The 20,197-nt window shown below is 42.5% G+C and overlaps 1 protein-coding gene across 6 annotated transcripts in view; it reads left to right on the top strand.

Annotated features, from left to right (window-relative positions):
- The window catches only part of AMPH (amphiphysin), a 987,297-nt gene that overhangs the window by 846,844 nt on the left and 120,256 nt on the right, over positions 1-20,197 (top strand). For 3 of the 6 annotated variants that reach the window (XM_086964849.1, XM_086964851.1, XM_086964848.1), the window contains 2 exons: positions 3,188-3,220; positions 13,533-13,592. In XM_086964849.1, the coding sequence (XP_086820975.1) occupies positions 3,188-3,220; positions 13,533-13,592 (93 nt within the window). Of the gene's footprint in view, positions 1-3,187; positions 3,221-9,821; positions 9,855-11,237; positions 11,271-13,532; positions 13,593-20,197 lie in introns of all 6 variants that reach the window. The other 3 variants (XM_086964852.1, XM_086964850.1, XM_086964854.1) reach the window with 2 other exon arrangements.

The following is a 20,197-nucleotide window of genomic DNA, read 5'->3' as shown; positions in this document are numbered from 1 at the left end:
TATCAGCTGAGCAAACAACTGAGTTTGACCAGTGGACCCTTCACAATGAGCAATCAGGTTTGACAGAAGGTGACGCGCAGCACACATGGACAGGTTTCAGTGATATTACATGGTACAGTCAAGATGTGCTAGATTCCAGTCAGTGCCCTGGGAATGAAAACATAACTGCCTATGAAAACATTCAGGAGGTCTGCTCAGAACAGAGATCGCTGATAGCTCAGGATGGCCAAAATCTTGTTGGGCCAAGAGAGGAGATAGCTAGTCCCTGGGTTCCCTTTCCTGTGGAAAATCCAAAGCAAACTAGCATCTCAAGGTCACCTCCTCCTAAACAGAACGAGGCCAACAACTCAGATTTGTCTGAAGATGAAATTACAAACCGGAGATATGGACTAATGTACCTGGAAATAGAGGCTGGAAAAGAAGAGGTACACTGTAACTATCCCAACATGTAGCTTAGTCTAGACAGACTCGCTTACGTATCCCCGATCCATGCTCTAGCCTCCTAGCTCCCTTCCATTGCTTCCTTCCATGCCTGCTCTACCTAACTGTATGGAAACGTTTTGTGTTTTAAACAATTCCTGAACCAGTGATATGTTGCCATTGAAAATGTTAACAGAATGACTGGAATTAGTTTTAAATTTGATGGCTTGTGATTGTACTCAGTGGTATTTATTTAGACTAGTAGATTCATAGCTGCACCCTGTAACCTTTGACTTGTGTTGCTTTGGTACTTTCATTTTAAGTGGCTACTTTAACAAATGCCATGTGCTTTTACTCCAACTATATATTCTTGTCCCGATACAAATGGAGCAGACCTTCCCCGTAGCCCCTTAACCCTCTGCAAGCTGTTTACAACCTTCCACTTCAAAATATTCAATACAAACATACATCCAAGCCCTCGATTCACTCAGTGCCCTTCATGGTCACTCTTTAATGAAGAATAAAAAAAAGATCACTGACTAATTCCACTCACATGCCCTTGTCTTCACTTCCTTTTAAACTCTGAATCATCTATCAACTCAATGTACAAATGCCCACGTTGCCCTATTCATCATCCAAGCCATGCCCACTCTTAATAGCGTACACATCACAACAATCTTGCCGTTTTAGTCTTCAAGCTTTGTTTTTCCAGTGCCCTATGGTGCCCTTGATTCATTATTCAATAATCTTTACTCACCAGCCTCCACCTCTCTCATGGCTCATGGTCATCAGTGACTTCAGACTATACCTACTTAATTGCCAGTATTCCTCCCTTTCTAACCAGTTTCTATCTGACTGCTCACTCTCTGACACCTACAACTTACCCTATTCTTCTACAGAAGACCACTGGACTTTAATCTAGTCTTTACCTCTCTAATTTACTCATCCCCATTATAGAAAATCACCCTTATAAAGCTCACTAATTTACGCCAGTCTGCACCCCATCAATGTACGGGGCCCTCTAAACTTCTTTTGGAACATAAATTCTTCATCTGGGTTCTCATACAATTTATCTTTGGATGAAACCCAGATCGTGCTCCCTTTTCCTTTTTCTTCAATTCTCCTACAAATAAAAATGTTCAATTGTTCCTTGGATTTCAGCAACAAATGCTACTCTGCTCCCTACTATCCCCTTCCCTAATGCTAAGATTGTCTGCTTCCCGGAATCAGTGACACCCACTTGAACTGTGTTTCATACCGTTTCCTCCTACTACCTTAACAACAACCTCTGTAGTCCGAAACGTTGCTATCCCATTTACCTTCAAAAAGAGTCCAGTCATTCACCGCAATAATTTCTGTTGTGACCACTTCAGCTTGTAGATATTAGGAAAATGTGTCAATAGTTCACCTTCTATGCAGCCAAGCTGCTGATCAGTCCACTGGTATTCAGCAAATGGGACTTTTGCCGCAGCCTGTTGGTGGAAACTCCAAAATATACTCTTTCTCCCTTTCATAAGATTATACACCTCCTGACACAAAACACTGTGTAACCTACCACTGTATGAACTACCTTAACAGACCAACAGCATGCCTCCCGGCTGTTGGTCAATCACAATCTCTGTGTACATTACTAACCATTTAAACTAATACGTTGCTTACCACTCACACATTACCCTTCAGCAATCTCTTCATGCACCCAGCACACCCTCTAAATTCAGATTATTTAAGCCTCCTGGCTGTCTTCCTTGGAGCACACTCTGACTGCAGCCTAGGCCACATCCAATCTTTATGAGTTTTAACAATAACTCTTATTGCTTATCTTGGCTTTAGAACAGCCTGAATGCCTTCCTCTCCCAGACATTTTCTACATTTTATAAATACTTGGATACCGACATATTTGAATATGCGAAAATCAACCAGTTATCCTTTTATTGAATGTTTCCTTATATCACTCACGTAAAATAACTTACTGTCTCATCTTCTTTATGTTTTTGACTATATTTGAAGCTTACTCTTGTGTCCAGCAAGCACTTCCTTTTATATATGCCTACAGGATATTTTAAATAAATGTATATCATTAATTTTATATTGTAGTGAAGTAATCTGGTCTTCCTCCACAGAGTAACATTAGTCTGGTCAATTATATTCATTACATTCTGATCACAAAAATATTAATGGGAAGGACATGAAAGGATTGTTAATCTAACCTGCTGGCTAAACTTGAGTGTTATTTTTAGGCCTACCTAGCAGAAGAAACATTATTGTGACTGAGACTCATGATATCACTCATGACCAAAATCTATCACTTATTAACAGGGAGGCGTAGAATGTGCTGGGCTATAGCCAGTGCTAAAATAAACAGAAAACAGGCCACCCTAACATAGATGATGGAACATAAATTAAATGTGATTGTGCAAAATCACTATTAGCAAGTTGTAATGTGTGGACCCAGTCTAGGTATATCTGACCTGCTTTATTTATGTCATCTCCATTACTGTAAATGTTTTTAATTGACACAAAGACCGTGCATTTACAAGACGTAATATAATATCCGTGTCAGTGCACCATTTGTGTCATTACTTTTAATTTCACATTTTCTCCACTCCTGCTCTTACTCTGGTGTTTTTTTAAACATCCCATCCTATTCTTTCACTTTAAGCACTTCTCCTGCTACAGCTTTTATGATCTGTCAAAGCGTGACTGCAAAACTGAGCACACTTATGATTATTCTTTAACACAATGTGACGTCATCTTTACTTTTGCCCAGGCATCCAGCAGTGCATTTAATGGATCCTCACAGGTGAGATATATGCTTGTGTGCACGTTATTTGGTTAAGAATGGGTGGGGGTTTGGTGCACAAGTTAACCCAGTATAGCACGAATCTCACAGGAACTATGCACATTTGTTTTGCCCAAAACTGCAAGGTTTGATTTTTGGCACTAAATGTGCTCCATGGAGACTTCTAAATTAGCCCCATTTAATTTATAACGTTTGCCGTGACAAAATGGAAAAGTGAAATCACAACGGAGGAAATGCTAACAAAGCGAGTTACGAACCTAGAAAAAAACTAAACATGGTACAAAACAAGCATTTACAATGCAATGGTCTCGTCTTTGTTAAAGTTAGAGCTATTGGCATTGCAAATGACATTTTTTAATGTTTCCACATGCCACTGGTTGCATATGCTGCCTCCGCAGATTAGATGGAGGGTGAATAGAAGAAAGATGCGTGGGTGGACACTTGGGCAGGCTGGCCAGGTGGAAGGGTGGATTTACAAGCTGATCTCATGGTTAGCCGATGGGCAGATGGACACATGAATAGATAGATGCAGGTGGATTAATGATGGATTGATTGATAAATGAGTGAATAAGGGTCGGTGAGCGATTGATTTTTAGATGGGAGTATATTGGCTGACAGGCAGGTGGAGCGATTAAACATTGGGTCTAATGGATGACTATCTGATAGATGTCTTCACAAATCATTTGCTGGACAAGTGAATGGATGGATTAATAAATTGATAAATTGGTGGCAAGGCAGATGGAGAAATTAAAATATAGGTGGTGGAATGGATGGAATACACATTGATGTATCAACCGCAGGATGCATAAACGGACGGATGAATGGGTCGATGTATACACGGATAAACATGCGGAGCGATGAAAAGGTGGGTGTGTGAGTCGGAAGGCTGAATGGTTTAATAGTTAGACATATACCTCGGTCGGATTCCACCTGGTAAATTCTACATACATGCTTGTGCCACGGTGACGTCTAAATCACAATTTTTTAGGCCTTCTCGGGTGGGAAGAGCGTTCCCAAGATTTACACTTGTACAATTTTGTCAGGATTATGAGATTACTAAACTACTTCACGGTCAAAACGAGAACATGCATGATTAAAAAAACCATAGCGCAGGGGTTCGGATTAAGGTGCACGGCTCTCCCTCCCCCACAAACCCTGTACTGCGATGAGGAAGAGACATGTGAGCAGGGCAGGGAGGAGGGTTGAAGCAGCCCCCTTTCCAGTGGAAACGAACCGGGGAGCCGAGCACATGACTGTGCACCCCCACTCCCTGGCTGTCCACAGCACTCACCAGTGTAACTCAGGACTTCAGAGCCTAATCAGAGGTCTCCAGACCCTCATTGTGGGTCACTATGTAGGTTCCTTGAGGCAGCCCCAGCTCAGCAGCTGGCAGCGTGTAGTGGAAATCAGCAACTGGTGTTTACCTAAAGTAGCTGCTCTCACCTCAGCAACCTACATAAAGCTCAGGACCACGCTGCAGCGCTACTCGAAGCTGGTCTCTCACTGCCCCCAATAGCCTTGCCTCGTTGCTCGCACAGAGGTGTGGAGCAACCCAAAGGCCCTGCTCTCCGAGGTCAACTATCACAAAGTCCGCAGTGAAAATTAAGGAGGGGACGCCGGTCTTCTCCTAGGAAGCCGCTCCCTTTGTGAAGTGGCAATCGAGCCTTGGCCACTCACTAACCCCCGGCCACACGGGTGCCTGAGCAAAGCACTGCAGACTCCGCCCTGTTTTTATAGCTGCTGTCGTACCAGGCAAGATGGGGCCTCATCAGCTCACACTATGCCACCCTGCGGCAGGAGTCGGTAGCAGCAATGAGTGTGTGCCGAGCCTTGCAGGCTATGTCCTCATCCTTTTTCCCCCCACTGTCACTTATCTTCCGGTGGGGGGGTGGGGGTGTCCCTCGCCAGTGGATGGGGGATCTTTCAAGCAAGGAACACCAGGATAAGTGTAGATGGGTCCGAAATGTAATGGAGCCTCACCGCGTGGCAACTATCTGCAGAGTCATCTTGCCCACGCCCCCTTAGAAGTATACATTAGAACTTACATATCATATACGTTTTTTTAGAGGTACTAATATCAGTTTTCCTTGAAACACTAACTATTTATAGCTTCACCCTCCGTGATGATCCAGGAGGAGGCGAGGCGAAGGAGACAGCGAGACGGGCAGCAGGAGTCTGTAAACCCTGTCCTTTTCAGACTGGGGGGCGTGTTTTTCTTTCACCCCTCTTTTCCATTGGCTGGAATGTAAACAACGGCATATTTTTGACTGTTGTTTTTTACATTCCAGCCAATGGAGAAGAGGGGAGAAAGAAACTAAAAAACACCCCCCACCCCCAATCCGAAAAGGACGGGGCTTAGATCAAGAGAATGTCGTCACTGGGACCTCTTCTCCAATGGCTGGCCGCCGTTTAGGAGGCCAGCCAATGGAGAAGAGGGGCGGGGCTTAACCTCGCTACTCAGAGATATTAAATCTCGCCAGCGAGACTGCACATGTGCGCAGCCTACGCTAGCCGAGACCTAAAAATGGGTGACTCCGCACTGCAACATTTGTATCAGATGTAAAGCATGGAATTTGTTTTTCAAATACGTACGATCTTTGGTATAGATTCTTGCAATTTTAAGTAAGGCCATGTTTAACAAAGTCACAATTCTCTTAAAAAAAACAGATCACGCTCGTATAATAAACACTAGGGTTGTCTGATTTCTGACTGGCAATCAAACCACTTACGTTGTTCTCAGAAGGAAGACAGAGGAGACAACTTAAGTGCTTTCTTTTGCTCTGAGAGCTGACCCTTTTCACCTCTTCCTTGCTCTGAATTACTCTGCTATCCATGAAGGTCTAAAAAATCCCCTGTATGACCTCTACCTACTCATGTGGATACAAGTCTTTCTGTCCCATAAACAGCTCATCCTTTTGACCCGGGCCAAACTTCCCTGGAGTGGATGTCACGTAACTCTCGGTTGGCAGGAATGAAAAAAACGTCTTAAGACGGTCACATGAACATGCGGATGGCATATCATTGTACTAGCTCAGTCCTGCGTACATTAATGAGTAAGGCCGTAAGGTTTACAGCAAGCAAGAGGTTAACAAACAATCTGCACTGGGTTCCAACAGCCTCTCGTGATCTATTACACATACAGCTTGTGAAGCTAGCGCCCTGGGCGGGGAGAAATGTGGCACCCTTGCTGATGCTTAGTGTTAGTGAATTAAATGAGACAGCAGGGGGGCTTTTGCCTTCACTGGTCAGGCCCTGGCAGAGGTGTGAATGGCCCCTGAGCACAAACATCTCCGCACCACCCCCAGCGCACCTAAATCACCGACAGCTCAGCTGCCTCGCGCTGATGATGACTTTGTTGGTGTGTGTTAGCAGGAGGTGAGACGGTGAAGAGCTGGTGAGGGGGTATTGGGATGGTAAAAACAGTGCCCACTGTGTGATAATGAGGGATTAGAACCACTTTAAACTGGAAAATCAGACAGAAACGTGCACACATGGACAAGGCTGAAGCAAGATGACGGGGTGCTGCTGTTGGCATTAACTTAATGCACACAGCTCCCTGCGCCCCTCTATATTGGCGGCCTTCTATGCTAAATGAAGGCCCTGTGTTACACTACTGTTCAATGAGGATTTTCCCATTACCACTGTGTGAACTACGCTTTATCAAACTGTACCATGACATGCTATATATTCTTTTGATCAACACACTTAGGATCTAGTGGGATCTGTCAGAGCCAAGAAGTACTGATCCCTTGAAGAATTGTAATGCTATATTCTTTCACACTGCCTTGCATTAAACTATGTTTCATACTAGCATAGTGTGCTCTTGGGCTGCAGCTATTCTGCACTGACGCCTATGGGATAATAAATATTCTGTGTGCTAATGCACTGCAAACCACAATATTTACTGTAACGTTGCTATACTGTACCACAATGGATGGGCACACTCTGCATGATTTACATCTGCCCTGTAATGGCGTACTCCATTACGGTAGATGTACACCTATCCCTCTAACAGTTTCATGCCTGTGATAAAGTACACCGCAGTAATTACTGTGTATCACAGAGCACCATCCACGCGCACTGTGCCCGCAACACAGAAACTGGGTAATACAGAACGACTTGCTGTATTACGCACACATTTCAGTCAGTACAAGCACAGTGGCAAAGATAACTTAATAATTTGAGCATTGCTATTGACTTTCACTGTAGTACTGAGACATCACATAGGGAAAACTTCTGTGCACATCTGCACCGCATCCTTTCCCAGAAAACCCTTACTCCAACTCGCAGCAAGAAGCGTGTGGGTAAGGCGGCAGGAATGTTAGTAAACAAGCGCCTTCTGGCATGTTTCTTGCTCCCAATTCAAGTGCCTGCTGATCAAACGGCTTCCCTCCTCCCCCCGGCAACAGAAAGATACAGAGGGAGACATTCGACCACAGGGAGACGCGCGGATCTTCCACAGACTGGAAGCCGTGCCGCCTTCCTCAGGCCGGAGGACAACACAGACCCCTCCATCCCCAGATCACCTTCTGCCGCCGGCCGCCTCCACTCAGGGCGCTGCAGGCTGCGCGTGCCCAGGTCACCCGGGACTGCACGCTCAGCCGGGGCCTCTCCTCGCCCTGCAGTGGCTGACGAGGTTGTAGCTTCTCTCGGCTTTGAGATAACCCGGGCCTCGGCTCCCGTTACTTGTTGCTCAGCAGCAGAGACACCATCCGCTGCCGCACCGGGAGGAGCCTGAGAGCTCATTGCGACATCAGGCAGGGGGCAGCCGCGGCCCCCTTGTGTGCATCTTAGAAGCCCCCCCCCGATTTGGGAAGCCTGGTCAGACTTTCTTTGGATACAGGGCGTACTTTTACAAGAAAACATCAAGTGTGTGTTAATCGTGATATGTTGGTGCACACTTACCAACTTTCCTTTCCTTATTGATGAAGGGTTCAGTCTGTTGTTTCTCAGCAATGTTGATGGTTTCCTACTTTTTTCCCCATAAAATATTCCTCCCAGCAAATCAAATATATTCAGCAATAGTTTTTTTTTTTTGCGGACAAAACTTTCCCATTAAAGCATTGATATTTTTTTCAGTTGAAATAGTCCTGGATTAAATACATAAACAAGCGCTCGAGCGCTCGCCATTTGTGACTAAGCCCCGTCCTCTGCAGACTGGGGGGCGTGTTTTTCTTTCTCCCCTCTTCTCGATTGGCTGGAATATAAACAACGGGCGTGTTTTTGACTTGTTGTTTAGCATTCCACCCAATGGAGAAGAGGGTAGAAAAAAACAAAAAAAACAAAAAAACACGCCCCCCCAATCCGAAAAAGACGGGGCTTAGAGCAAGACAATGACGTAACTGAGACATCTTCTCCAATGGCTGGCTGCCGTTTAGGAGGCCAGCCAATGGAGAAGAGGGGCGGGGCTTACCCTCGCTCCTCAGAGTCAATAAGTCTCGCTGGTGAGACTGCACATGTGTGCAGCCTACGCTAGCTGAGACCTAAAAAGGTATCAGAAATGTATAAAAAATCAAATAATCACAACTAAATCAGTACCAATAAATACCACAGCAATAAGAATCCATTCACTAAATATATGATCTAAATTCCGAGCATAACTCCGTACAAATGCATTCCGTTGAATCATCACTTGTTTGCATTCTTATCTGAATCCACTAGGCGAATATCAACCAGTTTTCCTTTTATTGAACGCTTCCTTATAGGACTCACGCACAATAATTTACTATCTCATATTCCTTATGTTTTTGACTATATATGAAGCTTACTCTTGTATCCAGCAAGCACTTCCTTTTATATATACCTACAGAATATTTTAAATAAATGTATGTCAATAATTTGTTATTGTAGTGAAGTAATCAGGTCTTCCTCCGCAGAGTAATATCAGTCCAGTCAATTATATTCATTAAAAGAGGGCAACGAGCCCAAACGTTAGAATCCTCTAGGCAGCAACTTTGCCATATGCAATTCTACCAGTCAGACTTGAAATTCTGACTACACAAATATTAATGGGAAGGACATGAAAGGAGCGTTAATCTAACCTACTGGCTACACTTGAGTGTTATTTTTAGGCCTGCCTATAAGAAGAAAGATTATTGTAACTGAGACTCACGATATAAAATATTAGCAAAATCAATAACTTATTAACAGAGAGGCGTAGAATGTGCTGGGGCCAGTGCTCAAATACACAGCAAACATGCCACTCTGACATAGATGCTGGAACTTAAACGTAAATTAAATGTGATTGTGCAAAATCACTAGTAGCAAGCTGTAATGTGTGTTCCCAGTCTAGGTATATCTGACCTGCTTTATTTATGTCATCTCCTTTACTGTAAATGTTTTCAATTGACACAAAGACCGTGCATTTACAAGACGTTATATACTATCCGTGTCAGTGCACCATTTGTGTCATTACTTTTAATTTCACATTTTCTCCACTCCTGCTCTTACTGGGTGTTTTTTGAAACATCCCATCCTATTCTTTCACTTTAAACACTTCTCCTGCTACAGCTGTTATGATCTGTCAAAGCGTGACTGCAAAACTGAGCACGCTCATGATTATTCTTTAACACAATGTGACGTCATCTTTACTTTTGCCCAGGCATCCAGCGGTGCATTTAATGGATTCTCACAGGTGAGGTATATGCTTGTGCGCACGTTGTTTGGTTAAGAGTGGATGAGGTTTCGGTGCACAAGTTATTAAACCAGTGCAGCACGAATCTCACAGGAACTATGCATATTTGTTTTGCCCAAAACTGAACTGTTTGATTTTTGGCACTAAATGCTCCATGGAGACTTCTAAATTAGCCCCATTTAATTTATAACGTTTGCCGTGACAAAATGGAAAAGAGAAATCACGATGGAGGAAATGCTAACAAAGCGAGTTACGCACCAAGTAAAGCACTAAACATGGTACAAAAAAAGGTATCAGAAATGTATAAAAAATCAAATAATCACAACTAAATCAATGACTATAAATACCACAGCAATAGGAAACCATTCATTAAATATATCATCTAAATTCCGAACATAACTCCTTACAAATGCATTCCGATGAATCATCACTTGTTTGCATTTTTATCTGAATCCACTAGACGAATATCAACCAGTTTTCCTTTTATTGAACGCTTCCGTATATGACTCATCTCTCATCTTCCTTATGTTTTTGACTATTTATGAAGCTTACTCTTGTGTCCAGCAAGCACTTCCATTTATATATACCTACAGGATATTTTAAATAAATGTATGTCAATAATTCATATTGTAGTGAAGTAATCAGGGCTTCCTCCACAGAGTAATATCAGTCTGGTCAATTATATTCATTAAAGAGGGCAACAAGCCCATAAGTTAGACTCCTCTAGGCAGCAACTTTGCCATATGCAATTCTACCAGTCAGACTTGAGATTCTGATTACAAAAATATTAATGGGAAGGACATGAAAGGAGCGTTAATCTAACCTACTGGCTAAACTTGAGTGTTATTTTTAGGCCTGCCTATAAGAAGAAAGATTATTGTAACTGAGAATCACAATATCAAATATTAGCAAATTCAATAACTTATTAACAGAGAGGCGTAGAATGTGCTGGGGCCAATGCTCAAATATACAGCAAACATGCCACCCTGACATAGATGCTGGAACAAAAACATAAATTAAGTGTGATTGTGCAAAATCACTATTAGCAAGTTGTAATGTGTGTTCCCAGTCTAGGTATATCTGACCTGCTTTATTTATGTCATCTCCATTACTGTAAATGTTTTTAATTGACACAAAGACCGTGCATTTACAAGACGTGATACACTATCCGTGTCAGTGCACCATTTGTGTCATTGCTTTTAATTTCGCATATTCTGCACTCCTGCTCTTACTGGGTGTTTTTTGAAACATCCCATCCTATTCTTTCACTTTAAACACTTTTCCTGCTACAGCTGTTATGATCTGTCAAAGCGTGACTGCAAAACTGAGCACGCTCATGATTATTCTTTAACACAATGTGACGTCATCTTTACTTTTGCCCAGGCATCCAGCGGTGCATTTAATGGATTCTCACAGGTGAGGTATATGCTTGTGCGCACGTTGTTTGGTTAAGAGTGGATGAGGTTTCGGTGCACAAGTTATTAAACCAGTGCAGCACGAATCTCACAGGAACTATGCACATTTGTTTTGCCCAAAAATGAACTGTTTGATTTTAGGCACTAAATGTGCTCCATGGAGACTTCTAAATTAGCCCCATTTCATTTAAAACGTTTGCCGTGACAAAATGGAAAAGGGAAATCACGACGGAGGAAATGCTAACAAAGTGATTTACGAACCTAGACAAAAATAAATATGGTACAAAAAAAGTATCAGAAATGCATTAAAAAAATCATATAATTACAACGACATCTATGACAATAAGTACCATAGCAATAGGAAACCATTCACTAAATATATGATTTAAATTGCCCAGATAACTCTTTACAAACACATTCTGGTGAATCATCACTTGTTTGCATTTTTATCCGAATCCACAATTTCATATTTGCAGTAAAAAACAACTAACAAACTCGCCTAGTTTAAACTCTGATTAACACGGCCTACCAGTTGCTATATTTCACAGACTTCTTCTTATTAAATTGAAGCTCCCTAGAATTTTTCATTTCTGTAAGAGGGTGTACCTTCAGTGAGAACCATGTTGTTTGTAGGCCCTGTACTGCAAAGAATATTATATAATAAACAGCTGAATAATTTAATGGTTTCTTTAGATGCATTCCCTGTTTAAAATATCTGCACTGACATCTTTTCCATAGAGGACTGTTAAATGACAGTATTCACAGACGGCTGAATGGTGATAGCTGTTAACAGGACTTCTTGCATTTTGGATTGCCCTTAAAATGTACTAAGTATCATACCCATAAATCAGCACTAAGATCTTTTAATCTATGACTTTTTTTTAACTTCCCTCGAGAACACACAGTCTTTGCATATTCACACCTAGCCTTATGTCACTCAACGTTAAAGATCCGTTTAAATTAATCATCTATTGATGTGTCTTGTAGAATTATGTCAACACTCATTTGCAAAGCCAAGAGGTTTGCCATTCTCTCTCGAGCACTGTCAATAATAATATGAAAATGTCTAGTGGTGTGCACAACTATTACAAAGGGATTTCTTGTATATACAATGGATGTATAAGATAAAGAATTAAATGTGTATTGAATGACAGATTGTATTTTTCAGCTTTCACATTGTCTCTCATTGCATTTCAATGGAGGCAGAAGGATACACCCAAACAGTCAATAGAAAGAAGTTGAGACTAAAATCCTATTGGCTAATACCATGATTTTAATTAACAATACCTCAGGCGACTGACTGAAAGCTCCTGAGCCAAAAAGAAGCCAATGGTTATGCAAATTACTTTTGAATAAGTATAGAAAGCACCAGCTCTGATTTAGTTCAATGTGATATTCTCTTGATGTATTCTGGCTTAGCCGTGAGTTTCAAGAAGTAAACCAAAAGAACTCCCGAATTACTCCTTAAATAGTAAGCAAGGAGTAGTAAAAGAGTAAGTCATAGCTACTCCTAGGAAAATCTTTGTAGACTGGGCACAAAATGTTCACCTTGAATGTGTCAAGATCCATTACATGTCAAACGTAAGAAGGGATGTACCTTATCACTGTCTGATGGTTTAATTCCATCACTAAGTAATTGCCTAGAACCACAAATCATCGTGAGTAGCCATGATGTAACCAAGACCTGAAATTTGATGACTTTACCCATATGTAAATGTGCAATAAGAGCAGTTGGCTTGAGATTGTAGGAAAAAACAAGCGTATCAATTGTGTCAGGGACACACCTTTTTGCACTTTCTGAAGATACCCCCACTGCATTCTCTTCCATGTTTCATGTAGTTACTAGGTGAGCATTCTAAATTAGTTTTTACAAAGTCTTGTATCATAGTACACTTTAAATGGGCAAAATAAACTCATTCACGTAAAAAAGTTTAGTCTGGAAAATGCATAATATTTGTATATAACACTTTAGTTAGACCTAACTTTATTCTTAAGCTGTCCCTTTACACAGAACTCTGTGACACCTCTGGAACAGTCTCTAGGCAATGACCTTCCAACTTTAAAAACCTACATCTGGACGCAGGCTCAGTTTTCATTTGTGTACCTTTTGATACTTTTTTTTACCTTTTTTTTAATAAAGGTGCATGTTATCATATTCCTTATTCAAGCAATTAACATCGCTATATTATTTGCATGCTTGTGATTTCTTCACATTTGAAATTCTGAATTTTTATTCACTTTTCCTGATGTTTTTTTTCTATAGCCAGATGCTTCTACTTCCTTGTTCACGTCTGAGACAGAGCAGCCTGTTGTGCAAAACTTGGTAAGTTGGGTGCGCCTAATTTTAAAACCGATTAGGCCTTAATGGTAGTTGTTTAGCACAAATCTATCTGAAAGGCAGCAGAAAGCTGTGTTTGCAAAATCACAGGTTTCAACAGTATAGCTTTACTTTCATTGAATACCTCATTGTGATCTATTGAAAAAATTACCCTACAGAACAACTAGCTTTCAATTGATATATGACAATTGTTGGGCATTTACATACATCAGGGATATCTAGCACATGCATCCATTGATGAGCACTTATATACAGCAGGGCTATCTCTCACACACAACCACTACTGAACACTTAAAACAGCAAAGCTATTTCCCATATACAACAGTGAATGGACACATTCAAACAGCAGGGATATCTACCACACACACACCAATTTGTGGAGTGTTTCAAACAGCAGGGATATCTTGCACACACAACCACTGATGGACACTTTCAAACAGCAGAGCTAATCATCACACACAACCCATCCATGTTCAAACAGAATGGCTGTCTGTCACATAAAACAATTGACGGACACTTACAAACAGCTGGACTAACTGTCACGCACATTCTCTAATGGAGACAGAATCATTATGGATATCTGTTGGACTTTGCCCTCTGTGCAAGGTTACCCCTAACTTTTTGCCTTCTCAATCCTGTTTTCTGAACCTGTTTTTGTTGACTTTGAGGACTCTGCGGGCTTTACCACAGCTAACCAGTGCTAAAGTGCTTGTGCTCTCACCTTTAAACATGGCAAAGTTGATTTACACACAATTAGCACATTTAATTTACTTGTAAGTAATTAGTAAAGCGTACTACATGTAACCAAGGCCTGTAAATTAAATGCTGCAATTGGGCATGCAGCGCTTTTTGTCCCTCTCATTTAAGTAGCCTCTTAAACATTTCTCTGACCTGCATTGCAGCCTGTATGTGCATTTTAAAAAGTCATTTCACCATGCAAAATAAACCTTTTGCCAGGCTCAAGCTTTCTTTTTACTACATATAACGCCCCGTTGGACCCAGAGGTGAATGTTCCAATTGTAGGTGGTGGTCATCTGCCTGTTCTTTTATATGCGGATGATGCCGTCCTAATGTCTTGAACAGCTAAGGGCCTGCAGGGGCTATTAGATCTTTTTGTCATCTACATGGATTCGCTTGATCTTACTACTAATTTCCTTAAATCCCATGTTATGTTGGTGGGCCCTAGGTCTAAAGGTTTCATGGTCAAGGGTCACCCCATCTTTAGGGTCGATCTTTTCCCATGTTTAGAGAAACATTTGGATTCCAGATTCTCTTGGCAACCCCTATTGAAGAAAAAGACCATGATATTCAAAGTGATAATTAATGGGGTTGGACTTTTGGCAAGACGAAAAGGTTAAACTAACAGAGAGGCGTGCTTACAGTTTTAAAGGCCAATTGTTACTCACTGGCTGGTTATGTCTGTAAAATCAGGGAACACATGTGTTGCCCTCAGCTTCAGGTCACAGAAAATACTTTTTGGAGATGTCTTCTCAAAGTACCAGTGAGCAACCCCTCCAAGATGCTTCACAAAGAGGAGGGATCTGGGTACACATTTGCTATTTTGGTTATAAGTTTGGTTGAAAGAGGATCTGTCTCTCAACAGGCTCAACATTTGCGACTGTATGGCTCTGGATTGTATGCTGAGCAGTCCATGGTTAGCTTACATTAGACAAACTTTGAATTCACTAGGCCATCTTGAATTGTTTACTGACCCAGAGGGCATAGTTAGGAGGGATATTCCGTAGCTTAAACAGGCATTTATGTAAGAGCGGCTGCAGAATGTGAGTCCGTGGCTCATAATAAACGCTCTAAGCGTCAATTTATTATGGTGAAAACTGTACCTGGACTGGAGCCCTATTTGTTACTGGAGATGTCTAATTATCATTTAAGGCTTCTGGCATATTTCATGTTGAACATGTTTTATCAACCACTGCTACTTTAAGGTTCCTGGTGCAAAGTTTCAGATCTTCTGCCTTGTCCCTGTGATGATGTCTCTCTCCATGACTCTCTCCACATTGTCATGATATGCTCTAGATTCAACCATCTGCGTTCAAAATGTATCCGCCGAATCCTGCCAATACATTTTAATCATGTTAGACTGGCCTATCTCTTTCTGCAAATGTTAAAATCACCTACCATTTGTTCTTATCTGACTCATTTTTTTAAATCTGGGGTTATTCACGGGAGGCTATTGTTAGTATCCATTCTCTATTTTAAATCTGTGGGTTTTTTCTTTCTTTTTTACCTGGTTTTAATGTTGTGATTCCTTTAGATCATTTTTGTAGCTTCATTGGCTACTTTATTTATTTATTCATTATTTGTAATGAAGGTACTGTGCTAATGATTTCTATTTCATGTATTTTATGCATTTTATATGTATACTTTTGTGATTTTCGATACAAATCGAATAAAGTTTTTTTTACTTACTTACATGTAAGTCACGCATAGCCTAGGCCCTCAACAGCCCATGGTGCAGGTTGGAGTGTGTTTAAAAAGTTGGACATGTACTTTTGACTTTTACATGCCTTGGTAGTGAAAAACTCTTCAATTCGTTTTTCACTACTGCACGTCCTGCCACCCCCACAGGTTAACATTGGGTTACATTATTACATTTAATAAGTGATACATTTCAATTGGGAGCAGGCATGAATGTTGAGATTGGTCTCTAAAGATGTGTAAGTTGAAGCCCCCTTTAATGGTAAAGTTGGATTTTAAGTCACAATTCTAAAAAACACTTTTGGAAAGTTGCCATTTTCTTGTCCTAACCATTTGGTGCCAGCAGCCTGTGTCCTAGGTCACATGACCAGGTCTAGCTGGCAATTGGTCTATGTGTGTTGTTCCCAGACAGTGAGACAAAGGAGGAATAGGTAGGTGTTGGCAGGATCGGCCATCTCTGACTCTGAAAGGGGGCCGAGCTATCAACTTGCACATCACATAAACTCTGCTTCAGCACACTCACAAAGGATTTCACAGCAGTCTTTTGTGCCCCGATAGAAATTGGGCTAGGTTAGGGAGGCAGGAAATGTCAGACACCTCTGTAGGGGGAAGAACTCTAGAATCCTGTCCTACTCCAAAGTCGGCACCAGCTATAAATATTGGACCCTCAGATCCAACTCTTTAATGCACCTATAGTCCAGTGGAAGACTCACGACCTTTGTGCTGCTCTGTTGCAAGAAGGACTGCTACTCAGCTGCTCTGCTACTCTGTTGCCATACTGCACTGATGCCTCAGGGACAGAAAAGGCTCAACCACCTTGAACCCTGCACCTGGACTCTACCTGCTGTGAGTCCTACACCCCCAAGGGGTGCCACCCCAGCCCTGGTCGTAGGATGTGGGCTTGTAGGTGATGTGCCAGCCCAGCTGTGGCCTCTGCAGAACCAAAGCATCGCGACATATCGCCTCATAGCTCTGCATCAGAATCGTCACAGTGCGCTGCATCGCAAACATAGGTCCTCACAGTGCAGTTTCGAAGCTCCTTGGAGCACCCACTGCATGATGCATCCTCGATGCAGAACCTCACATTGCAGCCCATAGCTCCTTAAAACCATTGCTGTGTGATGCATACCTGACACAGGACCTCACAGCTCCTTAGAACGACCATTGCATGATGCATTCTCGACACAGGACCTTGCATCGCAGCCCTGCAGCTCCTCGGAAACCGATGCTGCATTACACATCCTCGACGCAGGACATCACATCGCATACCCTGCCAACTTAGGGCGAACAAACGCTCTGTCCATCATCCGCTTTTGTATCGCTTTGTTCGCCCTAAGTGGGCAGGGTATGCTCAGACGTGAGTCCCTTGCTCACTTTGCCACTGGAGTCAAGCTAGCCTGGCTGATGACGGCTGAAATGCCAGAAATCGGTTCCAGGATGCTTGTTTCCGGTACAGGGAAGACATGACTTTGGCAGTTAGGGCTGGACTGTTCCCATGAGGCACAGGGTCAGACTGATTTGCATACGGCCATGTCTGAACTGGGGTGGCGAAGTGAGCTAAAGAATGGTGATGGATTAAACCCAGATCAGTTGACTGGGGGTGAGTGTTAGATTTGCTCAAACTCTCCGTCCATCATCCCCTTTTGTATTGCTTTGTTTGCCCTAAGTTAGAAGGGTATGCTCTGACCTGAGTCCCTTGCTCACTTTGCCACTGGATTAAAGCTAGCCTGGCTGATGGGAAGACATGACTTTGGCAGTTCGGGCTGGACTGTTCCCATGAGGCACAAGGTCAGACTGATTTGCATATGGCCATGTCTGAACTGGGGTGGCGGAGTGAGTTAAAGAATGGTGATGGATTAAACCCAAATCAATTGACTGGGGGTGAGTGTTAGATTTGCTCAAACTCTCCGTCCATCATCCCCTTTTGTATTGCTTTGTTCGCCCTAAGTTAGAAGGGTATGCTCTGACCTGAGTCCCTTGCTCACTTTGCCACTGGATTAAAGCTAGCCTGGCTGATGGGAAGACATGACTTTGGCAGTTCGGGCTGGACTGTTCCCATGAGGCACAAGGTCAGACTGATTTGCATATGGCCATGTCTGAACTGGGGTGGCGGAGTGAGTTAAAGAATGGTGATGGATTAAACCCAAATCAATTGACTGGGGGTGAGTGTTAGATTTGCTCAAACTCTCCGTCCATCATCCCCTTTTGTATTGCTTTGTTCGCCCTAAGTTAGAAGGGTATGCTCTGACCTGAGTCCCTTGCTCACTTTGCCACTGGATTAAAGCTAGCCTGGCTGATGGGAAGACATGACTTTGGCAGTTCGGGCTGGACTGTTCCCATGAGGCACAAGGTCAGACTGATTTGCATATGGCCATGTCTGAACTGGGGTGGCGGAGTGAGTTAAAGAATGGTGATGGATTAAACCCAGATCAGTTGACTGCGGGTGAGTTTTTGATTTGCTCAAACTCTCCGTCCATCATCCCCTTTTGTATCACCAGGTGAATACCAGGTGAATACCACAACATACCAGTACCATTAGCATCTCTGATCCTCAGACAAATGCTTCAAAATGCTTCAGTGTTTATATGCCGATCCTTTAATTTGCTGTCTTCCACAGAAGAGTGTTTAGTGCATGCCATGCATGGTTTGTGCTGATCAGTCACTAGTGTGGTTAAGAGACTTCCTTTGAAATATTTAACATCTACCCAAAGATGTAACTGCCACAAGAAAATCAAGAACTGAAGCAGGGGTCTCACCCTCATCCATGAAAGAGCATCACAGGGTTGTACGTAGGTAGACGAGCTTCCAATTCATAAAATAATATGAGGGGAACTTTAAAAAAAAGGTTAAATATCACCCATATACCTATGTCCTGTGATTTACCTAGCTGTTGCCAGATGGTGCATGTGCAGAGGAGCAAAACAGGAGGGATTGCCCGTAATACTACTATGATCTGAGGAACACAGAGTTCAACTGCATGGAGTTGCTGACTATAGAAACACATGCGTGAAAACCACCAAGTATAGCTCTTTCCTCTCTGACATTTCCTTCCACCAACTACTTGGGTATGTTAATGAGATTAGGCCTTAAACAATGGACACTGAAGCATTCTTATTACCAAAGAAAGAGAGCAGCAGTCGAATACTACCCTTTAAGAAGTAGGGAGCTGGTACTTGAGTAGAGATGATGCCTCCCCGAGCTTTGACATTGAATGTTTACAAGTAGAGTACAGTAACATGCTTGCAAAAGTTTGGGAACACCAATGAGAATTTGTTGAAAACTGGCAGAGAATGGTATTTGCCCATTTACCTTCAGTGGAATGAGGGGTGATTGGAGGAGAAAATTAAAAGTTAAAGAGGTAAATAATGCCTACACTGAATCAAAAAAGAAAGTTTGTCTGCAGGGGTGCTGACATACATGTTACAGAAAAGCTGTTTTTTTGGAAGCCGCAGTGAAAAGGTGTGCAATAGAGAGTGACAGAGTGGAACTGCGTGTGGTCAAGAGTTGCTCTGTGAACTACCAGTGTTATTGTAAGAAATGATGACGCCTAGTAATGAAAGTGTGGCTGAGAGTTGAATATGTAGCAATGATATGTGCAGCGTATCACCATCATGTAAGTATTCGAATGCATGTTCCGAGTCTAGTTAGGGCTCCAGAATGAAGTATGCAATAGAGAACCATTGATAACATTGGTGGGTCCTGTGGTCAGTGGGCAACAGAGAGCTCATCATTGATTTTTGGCAGCCCAATAATCTAGTGTGCAGTAGAGCACTCAGCGTTGAGAATGTGGGCACAGTGATAGAGGATGCAATGGAGAGCCCTCTCTGGGGCCCAGTGATGCAGTGTGCACTAAAGAGCCATCAGTAATACTGCGCTACAATGAGCAATAGAGTGACATCTCGAGGCCAATTATTGAGTATTCAGTGCAGAGCCTAGCTAGGATACTGTGATCCCAAGGGATAGACTATGCAATAGTAAGTCAGCTGTGATAGTGTGAGACCCAGTGAGGGAGTGTGCAGCAGAGAATGCACCAATCACACTGAATGCAAGTACCAAGGGCCTTATTTATGAAGGACTTGCGCCGCCGGTGCGTCACTTTTAACATGGGAAAAAGTGACGCACCGGCGGCGCAAGTCCTTCATAAATAAGGCCCC

Source organism: Lissotriton vulgaris, chromosome 4_1 (assembly GCF_964263255.1).
Source record: "Lissotriton vulgaris chromosome 4_1, aLisVul1.2, whole genome shotgun sequence".
Classification (NCBI taxonomy): Eukaryota; Metazoa; Chordata; class Amphibia; order Caudata; family Salamandridae; genus Lissotriton; species Lissotriton vulgaris.
Note: the sequence above shows the minus strand (reverse complement) of the source record. Positions and strands in the feature narration are given on the sequence as shown.